This window comes from Tursiops truncatus, chromosome 14, assembly GCF_011762595.2.
Source record: "Tursiops truncatus isolate mTurTru1 chromosome 14, mTurTru1.mat.Y, whole genome shotgun sequence".
In the NCBI taxonomy this organism is placed as follows: Eukaryota; Metazoa; Chordata; class Mammalia; order Artiodactyla; family Delphinidae; genus Tursiops; species Tursiops truncatus.
The window spans coordinates 179,592-194,818 of NC_047047.1; the positions used below are offsets into that span (position 1 = coordinate 179,592).

A 15,227-nucleotide genomic window follows, 5' to 3' on the forward strand; every position below is an offset into this window, starting at 1 on the left:
TGGGACACTGCCGCCACTCCAGAGATGCCCACGCCCTCGGGCCAGGCGAGTGTGCTTCCTCACCTGGCAGCAGGCTGCAGAGGGCCTGAGACCGGGAGGTGGTCCTGGGTGGTCTCGGGGGGCCCGCTGGAGGGACGTGTGGCCGGCGAAGCAGGGTCGGAGGGGCAGCACTGCTGGTTGTGATGTGGAAGAGTCCCTAAGCCTTGGAACGTGGGCGCTTCCAGGGGCTGGAAACGGCAGACAGGGATTCTCCCCTGGAGGCTCCAGAGGCGCACAGCTGTGCCTGACACTTAGATTTTAGTCCGGTTCTGACTACCAACATCATAAGATAAATAAATTTGTACTGTTTAAAGCCACTACATTTGTGGTAATTTGTTACAGCAGCAATAGGAAACAAATACATTCCCTAAAAATGGATAAAAGAAACATCCCAAATTCATTTTACAAGGCCAACATGGCTTTCATTTCAAAGCCTAATAAAGACATTCTGAGAAAGGACAATTATAGTCTGATCTCATACATAAACAAACATGCAAAAATCCTAAACAAATTACTAACCAACTGAATCCAGGGACATATCTTTTAAAAGGTAGTTCCTCATATCCAGGAAGGCAAAGACGTTTTAACATTAGAAAATTAACCAGTGTAACTCACAGCATGGATATTAAAAGAAAAATCATATGGTCATCCCTGTAGAATCATAAAATACTGTTAAAATTTAGCATCTTTGAGATGTAAAAAAACAAAAGACTCTTAGAATATCAAATAGAAGGAAACGTCCTTAACTTGATAAAGGGTATCTGCAAACAGTAACCAGCGCAGGCATCACACTTACGATGAAACACTGAAAGCAGCTTTAAGGTTGGGGGCAAGGAACGCTGGCACAATCGTCCCCTTCCATTAGACATGTCACCGGAGCCGGCAGCCCCCTCAGGAGGCAAAAAATAAAGACAGGCTGGGCCTCAGTCCTCACAGGTGACACGGCTGTATATGCAGCGAGTCCACATGCAGCTGTGGCCAGAGCACTGGGATCAGGAGTCCACAGAGTCGTGGCACAACTGCCCACCGATGATGCAAGGGGGTTGGCCACCGGGCAGGCTCGAGTGTCGAGTGTCTCACTGAGCAAAAAGCAAAGAATCTCAGCTCCGGAAGGTGTGTCCTGGGCTCTGTCCCGCCCGCCCCCTCCGGCCTCAACCACTGCCCTTTTGTTAACTGGCTTGTGCTCAGGCTCTGCTGCCCCCAGGCCTGTCTAACTGTGGTTTGGGGTCAAGGTCAAGGTCCTCCACAAGGCCCACCCACTCTCAGGTGCCTGCACTTGGCCTGTGCCTCAGTGAGGGAGGCCCAAGCAGCCTTTGCTTAAATTCCTGCCTCTGTGGAAACCATCGCTTGTGTGGACAGAGCCACCGCAAGCCGTGGTCACCCATGAGGTCAAAGCCGCGTGGCCCCAAACCTCCAGTTCTCCTGCCCAGGCCCCCGGGAGGAGACAACCGCACAAGTAAACCACCCCAGGGCACCGGCCCTGACACGGCGGCCTCAGGTCCCAACGGTGGTGGTTCCAGGTCAACAGTGGTGACCCGGGAGCCCGGGGGGAGGCCGAGCGCCTGGTCCCTCAAAGCCTTGCCCTGGCTCACTTGGTCGGCACCGTCCTCGGTGCCCTTTCTCCACGTTCATGACGGCTGCCCCAAGGGTCAGCTTCCTCCCCCGAAGTTCTGGAGAAACAAAGTGAAAATGCAGCTGCTGGAGGATGAGTGTCCCTTTACTGCTGACAAAGGCTACTCAGTGTGGGACCCGAGGGGGCTGTGGGACGAAACCCAGTACTAGGGCACTGGCCCTGCTCAGGCAGAACTGCACCCAGACGGCCTGACAGGAAACAGAAACACCTGCTCCGTGACGGTCAAGGGCAGGGCCATGTCCAGCTGCTCCTCCTGGGGTCGCCCACTCCGGCGGCTTCTGAGGCTCCTGGGAGCCCTCCGACACCCCTCGGGCTCCCGTGTGAACTCTGGGGAGCAGGTAGGCGGTGCTGCTGCCCAAGCGGACCGGGAGGAGGGTGAGGCCCAGAGGAGAGCAGCCGGAGTCGGAGGCTGCCCTGCCTCCCGGTGAGGCCAGCCCGGCTGGGGGAGCCCTGGCGTCCGAGTCTTTCCAAGCAAGAGGGAAGCCGTTTGTCCACAACACTTGGCTATGAGCGCCTGGCAGGTCAGCACAGGCTGGTGCCCAGAAAGCGCATCTGCAGCTACTGGGGCGCTGACCTCCGGCATCAGGAAGCCGCTTGGCAGGCCCGGGCGAGACGACGTAAGGAGAAAGCGGCCAGCCTCCGCAGCAGTGCCTGGAGTGCTCGCCGGGGCCGCCCGATTCCTTATTTACCCTCTTTATTCCCCATTTCCCTGCCAAGTCGTTAATCTCAGGGTTTAAGGTGCTACTCCACGTGGGAAAAATACTAGCTTTAAAACGAGATGCTTATAGAAGGAAACATCTTGCAGACTCCAGAGAGTCTGAATGACGGTGTTACCCAGTCCAAGCTCGTCCTGCTCTCCACACGACAGGCCAATAAACTGAGAGGCGAGCTGCTGGGGCAAAGAATAGCGGCTTTATTCGGAAAGCCAGCAGAGCAAGGCGGCGGGCCCGTGACCCAAAGAACCCTCTTGCTGAGTCAGAATTCAGGCTTTTATACTAAAAGGGGCGGGACTAAAACCAAGCACTTTCTGGTTCCCGGCAGCCTCCGGAGGGGAGGTGTTAATTTCTCCCTCCTGCTGTCATTCACAGGTGGGCCTGCTCAGGAGGTTTCCTGGGAGCTAAACACAGGTATTTTAGCTGAATGCTCATTACCTGGGAGGCAGGGGTCCCAGAGATGGGCCGTTATGGAGAATTTAAGCTTATAGGCAGCATCCCTTTAGTGATTAACTGGTAACAGGATACAAAGGCTCTTCCCGATTACAAGAGAAACTAGGTTAACAATGAACAAACACATCTTATCAAGAACAATGCAAACCAAGAGACAATATCTTCTCGAATGCTGAATGAAAAAAAGCCAACCTAGAATTCCATGCCAGTGAAAATATCTTTCAAAAATATGGGCAAAATAAAGACATTAAGACAAACAACAGCTGAAAAACTCCACTGCTAGCACACTTCGATTACATAAAATGTTAAAGGAAGTGCTTCAGGCAGAAGAAAAATGAAACCTAAAGGAAATTCAAATCTACACAAAGTAACTGGAAAGAGTAAACACATAACATAAAAGACTGTTTTTCTCCAGTTTAAAAATTGCCTTGGGATTTCCCTGGTGGCACAGTAGTTAAGAATCCACCTGCCAATGCAGGGGACACGGGTTCGAGCCCTGGTCCTGGAAGATCCCGCCTGTCGCAGAGCAACTAAGCCCGCGTGCCACAACTACTGAGCCTGAGAGCCTAGAGCCTGAGCTCCACAACAAGAGAAGCCACTGCAATGAGAAGCACGTGCACCGCAACGAAGAGTAGCCCCCACTCGCCACAATTAGAGAAAGCCAGCACGCAGCAACGAAGACCCAATGCAGCCAATAATAAATAAATAAATTTATTTTTTAAAATTGCTTTAATATTATACTACTATATATAAAACAGATAACCTAAAAGGACCTACTGTATAGCACAGGGAACTATACTCAATATTTTGTAATATAAGGAGAAAGAATCTGAAAAAAATAGATATAATTGTATGTGTAACTGAATCACTTTACTGTACACTTGAAACTAACACAACACTGTAAATCAACTATACTCCAATAAAAAAATTTCTTTTAAATTGCTTTAAGATAATCAACTGTTTAAAGCAAAATCAAAATAAATTGTGGGCCTCTGTAACAGATGATAAGGAGCAGGGCCCTGTGGGCTCCTGGGCACAAAAGCCTGTCTGTGTCCCCCATCCATTTCTTGATTACAGGAAATGGGCTTCATTCAGCCTCCAGGACCTTCCCTTAGTTCCAACCAGCAGGTTCAAACAGTTGCTAATCAGGGAAGGGAGAGGATGCAGAGACCAGGGAGGAGCAGTCAGGAAGCAATAGCGCAGCCTTGGGGCAGGTCCTGGTTCCCCCTCGAGGGATGCACACAACAACATCTTTGAGCTGTTTTGCAGATACTGAAACCCCCTCCAGGTGGTAGAAGTTAACTGTCTGCTGCTCACAAGCACGGAGACCCCAGACCAGTTGGAACCCGAAGGTTGATGATGCCGACTCCCAATTACCTCACCGCCAACCAATCAGAAGAGTGTCCACGAGCTGATCACACCCTCTTTGAACCATTACTATGAAACTCCTCACTACCCTCTGGAAAGGGAGCACAGTTCTTGAGGCCCTGGCCAGCTGTGTTCCCTCTTTGCCTGGCAAAGAATAAAGCTATTCTTTCCCTTCCTCCAAAACTCTGTCTCTGTATTTTTGTTCAGCATTGGTGCACACAGAGCCAAGATTTTCGGCGCAAACATAAAAGTAAAATGTATGAAAACAGTGGCACAAAGGCTGAGGAGGGTAGAATCAGTGTATTCGAATGATAAGTGCTCACAAAATATGTGAAGAGGCATAATGTGTATCTTTAACATTGTGATAACTATCAATGACAACTAAATACACATACTTCAAACTCTAGATCAATCACAAAATTTTAAAACAAAGTATGCCTCGAGTCAAAAAAGGAAATAAAATGGAAACATAAAAAGTACTAAATTAATCCAAAGGAGTCAGGAAAAGAGGGGGAAAAAAGAAATAATGAAAGGATGAAATGACAAAAAAGAGCAAAATTGTAGACTGAAACCCAATCACATTATGTGAATGGTCAAAACACTCCATGTTAACAGGCAGAGACTGGCAGGTTGGATTTTACAAGGAAGATACAGCTATCTGAAACACTACTTTAAAGATGAAGACAGACTAAAAGGATAGAAAAAACATATGAGAATAGGAATGAGACAAAAGCTAAAGTGGCAGCGTAACCAAGACAAAGTCAATTCAGAACAAGGAACTGCACCAGGGAGAAAAGGGGCCATTTCTAAACGATAAAGGGGCCAATTCACCACGAGAACCTATCCATCTTACATGTGTTTGCACCTAATAACCGAGTCAAAATACATGACGCAAAAAACCGGTGGAACTAAAGAGACTTGCAGATACCACAGACGTTAAAAGGACAAATCCACCGTTGTAAACGGAAACTTCAACTATGTTCTCTCTGTAACTGACAGAACAAGTCCAAAGAAGATCTATAAAGATATAGAAGGCTTAAGCAACACTATCAATCAATTTGATCTAATTGACACACAGAGATCACAGCCACCCACAGCAGCAGGACACACGTTCTTTTCAAGTGTACGCAGAACATTCACCAACACAGAACATATTCTGGACCATAAAACCAGCCTCAAGAAATTCAAGAGGGCTGCAATTGTATAAAGTATGTTCTCTGACCACAATGGAATTAAACTAGCAATCAACAATGGAAAGATACCTGGGAAATTCCTAAATACTCAGAAATTAAATAACACACTTCTTTTAAAAAAACCCTACAGGCTCTCCAAAAAAAGGCAAATTTACAAAATATTTTTAACTTAATGAACACAAAAACAGACAAAAAATTTTGTGTGATGCAGCTGAAACATGCGGTCGTGTTCTGTGTCGGGCCTTTAAAGAGGTAGGTAAGGCAAATGAGTTCACATGCGTGGGCTCGAATCCAACAGGACTGCTGTCCTTATAAGAGGAGGAGATCAGGACACAGATGCACAGCGGGAGCCACGTGAGGACCCAAGGAGAGAGGCCTCGGGAGGAGCCAGCCCTGCTGACACCTAGATCTCAGACTTCCAGCCTCCAGGGCTGTGGGAAATGAAACATGCTGTTTAAGCCCCCAGGCTGTGATGGCAGCCCACACTCACTAAAGGGCCCCTTCTTCCTGACAATCACTGTTCTGTGGCGCCTGTGTTCCAATGTCCTGTGTCTTGTCTGGTTTTCTAGTTGTGTCAGGCGGAAGGGTAAATCCAATGCTGTTTTTCCATTATGTCCATAGCAGAAGTCAGTTTCGGTCACTCAGCAATGTGCTCCATCCGTGATCCACAGAGAGACGGCCATTCTAGAACGGCAGGTTAGAAGGCAACCCAGTGGAGATGGTAAAAAGAAACACAGGTGTAAGAGGAAGAGTCTCCCAGTGACGGTGGCTTAAACAGACAAACGTTTACTTCTCTCTCCCGTGGGCAGGCCATCCACCACGGCTTGGCTGGTCAGAGCCCCCCCTCCTCCTTCTCTGTTGTCCTGTCTTCGTGGCCGGAGATGGCTTTGGCACATCCACGCCCCAGCTTTGGGAAAGCCGGGAAGAAAGGGGGTCCCCACTCGTGGCCTGGGCTGGCTGCAGGGAAGTTTGGGAAATGCATTTTGCGGGAGGACGGGGGAAGTGGCAGCTGTCAGTGCCCCCCATCCAGGGAGAGAAAGGCAGCCGACCCAGTGGGACGCAGGCGCGAACTCCCCTCCACCCAGGGACGGTGGCCACGCCTGTCTCCACCGCCTCGAGGCTGTGAAGTGGCTGCACAGGGAAGCCCCTGACAGTGGCCTCATGCCTGGCACCGAGAAAGAGGAGAAATGAGCAGCGCTAAGACACTGGGCCCAAAACCAAATGCTGAGGCGTCCCGGGAGCACGGCCTCTGCTGAGTATGACGGACAGGGCTGAGTGGGGTTGCCCAGCTGTTAAACCTAACTTTGCAATCTCAGTTCTGGATCACGTTTCCAAGTCTAACCATCCTGACGAGACCCTCCAGGAGGCCATTAGAACAGCAGGCCCCCGACCCCCGGCGGCTTGTCAGCTGCTACAGGAACAGAGCACAGAAGCTCCCACTTGCCTGGGAGACGCACAAAGGGCCGTGGACTGTGGGGGGGCGCCCACGCAGATGGGTTTCCCGGCCCCCGCCCCGTTTCAAGAAAGAGAGCCCTGCTTTCATCGGCTTTACGAGCTACTCTTCCACAGAAGATTTCATTTGAACAAAGAGTTCTAGCGTTTTAAAAATATAAAATCGAAAGCACTTTTTTTACAATTTTACTTGGCCAATGCAACTTGACCGTTTGTACTAATAGACAATAATTCCAAGGCCTGGAAAGTGACCTAGTCTATAATTGAGGAGAAGCTCGCCTGCCTTGCCAGTCCTGCCCCTTTGTCCTGGGAGTCCCCTGAGTCCCGATCCCTGGGGGCAGCTGTGTCACCACGAATCCTCCCCCAAGCGCCACAGCTGCGACAAGCGAGCGCCTCACAGGACCCTCCGCGCGCGCACCTCGGCAGTTTCGCATTTACTTATGTCACATCCTCCTTTTGAGGAACCCTGGTCGCGCTGGTCGGTCAAACACAATAAACCGCAGGTTTCTGTATATAAGGTTCTACGATTACTCGGGTCGTGCACGAATCTCTTCCCTTGAGGAAACTGTGACCTTGGTTCCGCTGTCTGTCATATCCACCTGCCCCACCAGGCTCTGGGTAATTGACAGATGTGATATTCACGCCCTGCCGCCTTTACCTAAATTACAGCGTGCTCTACTGGCAGAGCCCTGTGGTGTGCCACCAGAGACCTCCCTTCGGATTCACAGGGATCTGACTTGGCCCCACAGATGATTCCGAAGCCTTTGATTAAAATCTAGGTCCTTTGATGAGTTCACCGAAAAAACATGCCTCAGCGATGCGGCAGGCGAACAGCTGCGAAGTCATTCCCAGGATGACTCACGTTTATCAGGGCTCTGATGCATAGTTAAGAGGCGCATTAAAGCGCTGAGTCAGCGGCGCGCGTGGACGTGCCACGGTGCTAATAACTCGGCGGTGCTGCAGAGCCTGCCCCTCTCCCCGCTCTAAGTCAGCGCTCAGGCCACGGGGGCCGAGAAGGGAGAGCGCCCTGGACCCTCCGAGGGCCGCCGCGATACAGCCCGGAGGGTGGGAGGCCGCCGCGTCGGAAACGAGAGTCAGGACCGCAGCTTCCGACGCGAAGCCCGGGAGCACCGACGTCCCGGGACGCGCCCCAGCCGGCCCTCGAAGGCCCGGCCAGGCCTGGGGTGGGGACCGCGGCCGCGGGAGGCTCCGGGTTCTCCCTCCCTCTTCCAGCCCCGCCCCGCCCCGCCCCCAGCTCAGAGGCTGCTGCCCCGCGGCGCCCCCGGGTCCCTGTCAGCCGCGCCACAGGCGGCGGCTGCTCAGCTTCTGACTCACTCCAAACAGGTCATCCGACTTAGACGTGGGAAGCTACGTTTCAGTGAGGCAGCGCTGAGGGACCTCCAGAGACGCCCCGCCCACCGCCCAGGTTCCGCTCCCGCGCACACACGAAGCACATTCCGGTGCCCGTCCCCGTCACACACGCTCACTCCTCCACGTCCCCTTCTCACAAGAACACGCGCGCCGCCCCCGCATCCTCACCTGCTCCTTCATCCACTGGCGTGGAGCGCAGCACTCCCCCGTCTCCCGGGTCAGAGGGCGGAACCCGTGCGCCGACGTGCCGTGCGCCGACGTGCCGTGCGTGGGCCCGTGCGTGAACGTCCCTGTGCGTGGGCTCCGTGTGCCGACGTGCCGTGCGAGAGCCCCGCGTCCACGTGGCACCTCCTGGGGCGCAGGTGCGCCGGGTCCCCTTCCGGGGCATCGCCTGCGTCCCAGCGGCTTGGCGGGCAGAGCAGCGTCCCGTCTGCCGGTCCCGGTGTCGCGTGAACCCCGTTCCGCTGATTACGAAGGCGGCTGCACGTCTTCTCTTATGGGGCCGTCGTGTTTCTTTCTTGGAACCGTCAGGGGAAGAGCTGCTTATTTAGAGAAAAGGGCAGTTTGGTACCAAAAAGTTGAGGCCCTGAGGGTCCTGGAACGGGAGAGTCATTCCAGGAACAACAGAGCAGGGAGGACTGTTTCCCAGCCTAGCCCGAGGCAGAGGTTTCATCCAGGGGGTGGGGTCCCTGGGAAGGAACCTGGCCCCCCCTCAGGTTGGGCCCCGGGCGAGCGCGGGGGGGGGCAGGTGGCAGAGCCCGTTGCCGTCCGCACACCCCTGCCCGCCCTCCGCGCCCCCCGGATGCTCCCCTCCAGGGGACCCGCACGCACGCCATTTCCTTGGCCTGTGTTCAGCCCCTGCCGCAGCCGTGCGCACCCCCTCCTCGCGGGGCGGGCGTCCTGCCCGGTGCTTGCTGAGCCGCCCCCTCGGTGGCCCCTCCGCCGCAGCGCGGTGCCGGCACTCACCTCCTCCGTGGGGGCCTCCCGGTCCGCCTGGAGCCTCTTCCTCAGCAGTTCCGGACGCTCCCCATCAGGAGGCCCCTCCCCCTTTGCCCCGCTGGCCCTCCTTCCGTCCCTGTTCAAACAGACCCACTAGCCCTCCCGAAACGGCCCAAGGCCCGGAGGGGTCCCGGGGGTCATTCAGGACCCGACCCGGGTCAGAGGAGCGTCAGCCTTTGGTCCCTTCAGCTTCAGAGCAGGCCCTGGACACCTCCCCTGCGCGGCTCTCGGCGCTCCGGCCTCCCTGATGTCCTTGCAAGGCCCTGTGGGCACTCTGGGCCCACCCAGGGCACCAGGAGGGTCTCCCTAACTCAGGGTCGGCAGGTTAGCAACCTCAACCCCTCTTTGCCTCGTAACCTGACAGGTTTTCAGGTTCCGGGAGTGGGACACGGGCCGTGGTTCTCAATCTGCAGGGCGCTTGCACACAGCCCCTCCCTGCCGCCCTGCCAGTGCCCCCCCTGCTTTGCCGCCCTGTTATCTCTGCCCTGCCTGGTGCAGGGGCTCCTCACGGACCTCCTCTCCCCTTCCTTACCCAGAATCCCTTTTCTGAACCACACACCCTCCCCTACCCCTTCCAGGCTGAGTCCTGTGACTGGAGGTCTGGCTCCAGGCTTCCCAGGAGGACCGGTGGCTGTGGACGCAGAGCCTGAAAAGGCGCGTCTGTTACGGTCCCTGGAACAGCCCTCGCTCTGCTCTGGGCTTGCGGGGAGGGATGGGGCAGGGTGAGGCCGCGGGCGGGGCAGAGCACTGCCACTGCACACTCCACGGTGTCACCAATCTGTCCTTGCCAATGAAGGGCCGGCTGTGGAACGGCTCCCCTGGGGAAAGGAGACCCGAGTTTCCCTAGGGCCGACGTGTGCCACCTCGTGAGTGTCGGGGACAGAGAAATGACTCCAGCTGCCAAAAGCCGTGGGGCTGAGGTCTCAACAGAGTCCCAGTTCCCTGTGGACAGTGGGATTGTCTCTGCTTCACAGGTGAGTGTCCAGCTGCCCTGACCAGCCTGGACTCGGACGTGGCTCCAGGCCCAGGGGCAGGGGTGTGCCGTGTCCATCCCTGTGGTCAGACTTACCAGGCGGCCTGCGGGTCGTGACGGCACTGCCTCCTCCGGCCCTCAGGCCCGACGCACTGTTTCCACGGAGGGCCTGGCTCAGTGCCCGGCCTTGGGCACGGGTCTCGGGGGTGCACTGAGCATGAGAACGGGCGCTTCATCTAACGCCCACCTGGCTCAGTGCCCAGCCTTGGGCATGGGTCTTGGGGGTGCACTGAGCGTGAGAACGGGCGCTTCACCTAACGCCCACCTGGCGGAGTGTCTCTGACCCAGCTTGCTGGGGAGTGCGTGAAGGCTTCAGCACTGCAGCACGGGCTGGCCTCCCCTCCCCACCCTGCAGGCGGTGTTACCAGTCTTCCGCTAGTTCACTCCGTCCGTTCACATAGAAGAGGGAAGTAGCTCCGGGCTAAGCTTCCCTCCAGCTCCAGTGACGTGACGGTCAAAGGCTCTGTGGGGGAGGCCCGGCCAGGAGGGCAGTGGGGTCGCCTCCAGGAAACACCCTGACAGGCCTTGGGTCATGTGTGGCCCTCTGCTGGGCCTCCCTCTGTCTGGCTACTGGAGACAGGCCCCCCGCCCCCCCCTTTGGAGATAGGCAGCCTCCTGACGCCCCTCCTGCGGGTGGGTTCCAGGCATCCTGCACCCCGTGTTCCAGAGGACAGGCACCCGAGGCCAGACACACAGGCCGGGTAGTGAGTGTGCTGGTCTGGGAGGCCGATTCCAGGCACTCTTGGCCAACAGGACTTGAATGACTACTGACGTGAAGGCTTCCCACAAGCAAGGCAGGGGCATCACCCACAGAAAGCCACTCTGCTTTTCCAGGCAAGCAGAAGCCTGCAGGGGCCCTAGAAGCCACCCAAGCCCCGCGGGCCTGCAGGGGCCCCAGAAGCCACCCAAGCCCCGCGGGCCTGCAGGGGCCCCAGAAGCCACCCAAGCCCCGCGGGCCTGCAGGGGCCCTAGAAGCCACCCAAGCCCCGCGGGCCAGGCTCAACTCTTCCTGCCCAGTGGCAGAATCCCAGCCTGGGCCGGGAGTGGCTGTCTGGTGCCCCCGGTCCCCTCAGCGGCCCGCCACCCTGACACAGACCCCGGGTGGCCCACTCGGAAGCTCCCGGGGGTGGCAGGGCTGTGCGCCCACAGGCTGGCAGAGGGGACGTGGGGGACGCCTGCCGACTCTGCTCCTGCCCGGCCCGGCCCCACCTGACTGCTCCCCCATCCAGACACCAGGCCTCTCCACGTTCAGTTTTATTGAAAGACTCGGAAACACAGGCATCATGGTTTGTCATCAGTCCGTCCCTCCAGAATCACACACTGACGTCTGTGCCTAACAGAAGCAAGGGGTGCATGTGTGTGACTGTGCAAAGTGCCAACAGTTTCCCACCGGAGCCCGGCATTCACTGTGAGGCTGCCATCTCCTGACTCTGTTCCCGTGGCCCTTTGATGGCCCGATGTCCCTGTCACCTCCGTGTCCTGATGTCAGTGCATGTGGCTGAGGACTCTACCCTGCTCCTCAGAGCATGTCGCCTTGGCCCCAAAGGCCACATCACGAGCACGGTGCGTGAGGTCTGGACCTGGGGAATCTGAGGGTATCAGGCAAAGGGTTGGTTCACCTTAGTGCCCGGGACGAGGGCATCCTTCCGGCAGGACGGCCCGGCAGAAGGGTCTGCTTCTTCTCCTGCTCTGTCTGTGGTTCACTGGTCACGAGGGCTGATTTTCTGACCAAGGGTTTGAAAACAGCCCAAAGCACAGGGGTGGTCGTGCATGTCCATGCTCCCTGCAGCCTGGCCGGCGAGGAGGCCCTGACGCTGGTGGCCCCGGGGAGGCCCCAGCACCCAGCCCTGACTCTGCACAGGAGAGGCTGGCGACAACTTTGCTAAGACACCTGCAGGGGGGCGTGCCCCCTCCACCAGGCGCCAGCCTCTCAGCATCACGTGGGCGGTGCCGGGAGAGGTCTGTGGTGTTGCTTGGTAACTGCCCACGTTTAGAAAGAAGACTTTCCTATCATCTGTGGACGCAGTCAGCTCTGGTTTCACTGGAGAACACGTGTCTCACTCAGCATGTTAATCTGCGCATGTTTTTGGTGGTGACATACTGTAGACACGCACAGGATTTCTGTGCACGGAAAGCAACTAATCTGGCAACAGTGACAAACGTGCACCTTCTGGCTGCACAGGGCTCCCTGCGTTTAAACCGGATTTTTTTTCCTTTGATTCAGAACAAATTTCTCAACTGTCAATCTGTCATGTCCTGGAGAGAGGAAGAGCGCTCTTCTCTAGGAGCGACCCGCTGGCGTGGAGCCACCCGGCAGCAACAAGTGGCCAGGTCACACCCCAACACAGGAACTCTGAAGACCGCGTTCCTGCCACGGCCTCATGGCGGGCCGGGGAGTGGGCTTCTGGGTTTTGTTGCAGACATGCCAAAGGCTAGTGTGTTCAGCCTGATTTAACCCTGAGTGGCTTTGCAAAACGAGAGAGGGTTTAGGAACTGACAGGAACGTATTCCTAAGGTGTCTCTCTCACGGGCTCCTCCCGTCGGGGCTTGGGGGAAGGTGGACTCGTGGGTGCCCTTCGTGGACCCCCGACGGGGAAGGTCCCAGGATCAGAGCTGCCCCTCCCCGCCCAGCTCCCTGGACCTGCAAGTCTGCATAACGCCTCAAAGCCCTCGTTATCCTCGTGGCTCTGGTCTCGAGACCAAGGTGCGCACTGAGAGCAGAGCAGTTATTTATTTAAAGAAAAAAAGGAGAAACCGTCACAAGGCAGTCGGTCTGAACGGTGGTAAAAACCGCACGTTTGGACAGTGGAAGTGCCGGCTGTGGTGTCCCCTCTACAGCGCAGAAGGGAAGTCCTGCCTCCTGACCTGGGGTCCACCCTCCTGCTCCTTTACTGCCACCTCTTGTCAGAACATCTCCAGAGGCGGCAGGGGCTCTGGAAGGGTGGAAAGACACGGGCTTTTCCTAACTCCCTCCAATGCCCAGGCCCCTCTGGCCCCACGAGCACCGAGGCTGTGAAGACCTGGCTCTCCAGGTTCACATGGTGCCTGTAAAAGTTCTGCCCCTTTGGTGTCGCCCCAGAGATTTTTTCTTTCAAGCTCAACCAAGTCCTGACTAGTTTTACAAAAAGGCAGCACCAGATGTATGAAAAATAGGCAGTGAACGACCTGTTAGACATTTATGAAGTCTAACAGCTTGGCAGTAAAAAGACGTAAGAAAGAAGAAGCACGAGGGAGAGGGGACAGTGGTGGCAAAGCACGAGGCACTGCTGCCACCTCGCCCCGTGGGAGCCACGTGCTGGCCTTGCCTGGACGGGGCAGTTGACGACCCCGGGCCAGGGCACCATGCTGAGGCTCCAGGTGGAGGTGCCTGAGGTATAGCCGGAGACGAGGGTCAGGACCCACGGGACACCCGGAGCCGCCCAAAGGACGCTCTCCAAAGCGCGGGGCCCTGCCCCCCGCTGGCCCCGCCAGCAGATGGCAGAGGAGCACCCCGGCGGCGTCTGCTCCCTGTCAGAGGACACGGACGGGTGGAAGGCGTGACCTCCTCGCCCCTGGGTCCTGCGCGTGCGGGCGTCCCCGTCAGGTCCCCAGAAGGACCCAGGGCCTCGGGCGGCCGCTCCCCTGGGGTCCCTGCACCTCCGTCCCTGGGGGGGCAGCAGTCACGGCCTCAGAAGCTCTCCACGAAGCTGCCGGGGAAGAGGCCGGTGCGGCCGTTCCTCTGCAGGGTCCCCTTGTACCAGCCATCCTCACGCTTCTTGTGCACGAAGACCACGTCCCCTTCCTTCAGCTCGATCTCTGCCTCGCTCTGGGGCGGGTATGACACCACCACGCGGTACCTGGGGAAACAGATACCAGGGGTGAGCCGCCCACCACCTCCCGGGCTCCGGGGCTCCGTCCCTGTTTTCAGACCAACGTGCCATAGATCCACCTGGAGACGTGAGTCTCCGCTGTGCCTCTGCCTGCCGGGCGCCTGAGCTCCGACCAGGAACAGACCCCTGGGCCTCGGCAGCTCCCTGGAGCTGAGACAAAGGCCTGCACCCCACACCTGCCCAGGAAGCCTCAGGGGAGAAGGCTCTGAGGACCAGCCTTGCTCTAAAACGCCCGAGGGCGAGGGCAGACGGCCATGCGCGTCCCTCCCTGCCACCCAGCCCGGCAGAGCTGCCGGCAGCCCCCTCCAGCCGGGGACCCCACAGGGCTCGTGCGTCCCGCTGTCCCCAAGCCCACCACCCTTACGGGGGGCAAGACTGGTCAGGTGAGCTGGGGGCTCCGTGCGCAGATCCTCACTGTGGGTGGTCTCGTGGCCGGCAGGGCCACCTGTTCTTGCTGCCTGCGAACCCCAGCTCGTAGGCACCACGGACCCCGTGGGCTGGGTGCGGGGGGAGGGGAGGGCGGGGTCAGCAAAGGCCTCCCCATGGACCGGCCGGGCGCCAGGCACGCTCCTCTCCCTCCGCCTCCAGCCCACCATCCACACCGCCCTCCTCCACTGGAAGCACGTTGCTCGGACTAGAGGCAAGCTGGGAAGAGGCTCTGTGTTCCTGTCGCCCCCCGCAAGCGCACCGGCCCCTCCCGGTCACGGACGCCGGGCCTGCCTGTCCCTGCCGTCTCCGGGCACCGCCCACCACTCCCTTCTCACCAGACCGACCTCAGCCCCACGCTGCGCCCCCGTGTCCTCGGGGCGTGTGGGTCAAAAGGTGGGGCTGCTGGGGGGGTCGCAGGAGCAGCGGCCAGGAGCTCGCACACAGCTGACCCCGTCCCCTGCTCCTGGGCCCAGTCTGGCCAGCACCCCTGCCGTGGGCACTGGCAGAGCAGGAGCGTCTGTGGGCCGGGGAGAGCAGTTCAGGGCGCCCTCCGTCCTCGGCTCCTCGCTCCCAGCCCCACCCTCAGGGCCCGGGTCCTCCTCCGAGTCCCGAAAGGCCCAGGCGGCCTCCCTGGGCCAGAGGTGCAGACTGTGCTCCCCCTTCCCTCTGGCCACC

General features: G+C 57.6%; 1 protein-coding gene across 8 annotated transcripts in view; it reads right to left on the bottom strand.

The window, feature by feature from the left end:
- SH3RF3 (SH3 domain containing ring finger 3) overlaps positions 1-15,227 on the bottom strand; it is a 260,049-nt gene that overhangs the window by 40,282 nt on the left and 204,540 nt on the right. For all 8 annotated transcript variants that reach the window (XM_073790913.1, XM_073790920.1, XM_073790911.1 and 5 more), the window contains one exon: positions 8,391-14,090. In XM_073790913.1, the coding sequence (XP_073647014.1) occupies positions 13,922-14,090 (169 nt within the window). In that variant the 3' untranslated portion in view covers positions 8,391-13,921. The remainder of the gene's footprint in view (positions 1-8,390; positions 14,091-15,227) is intronic.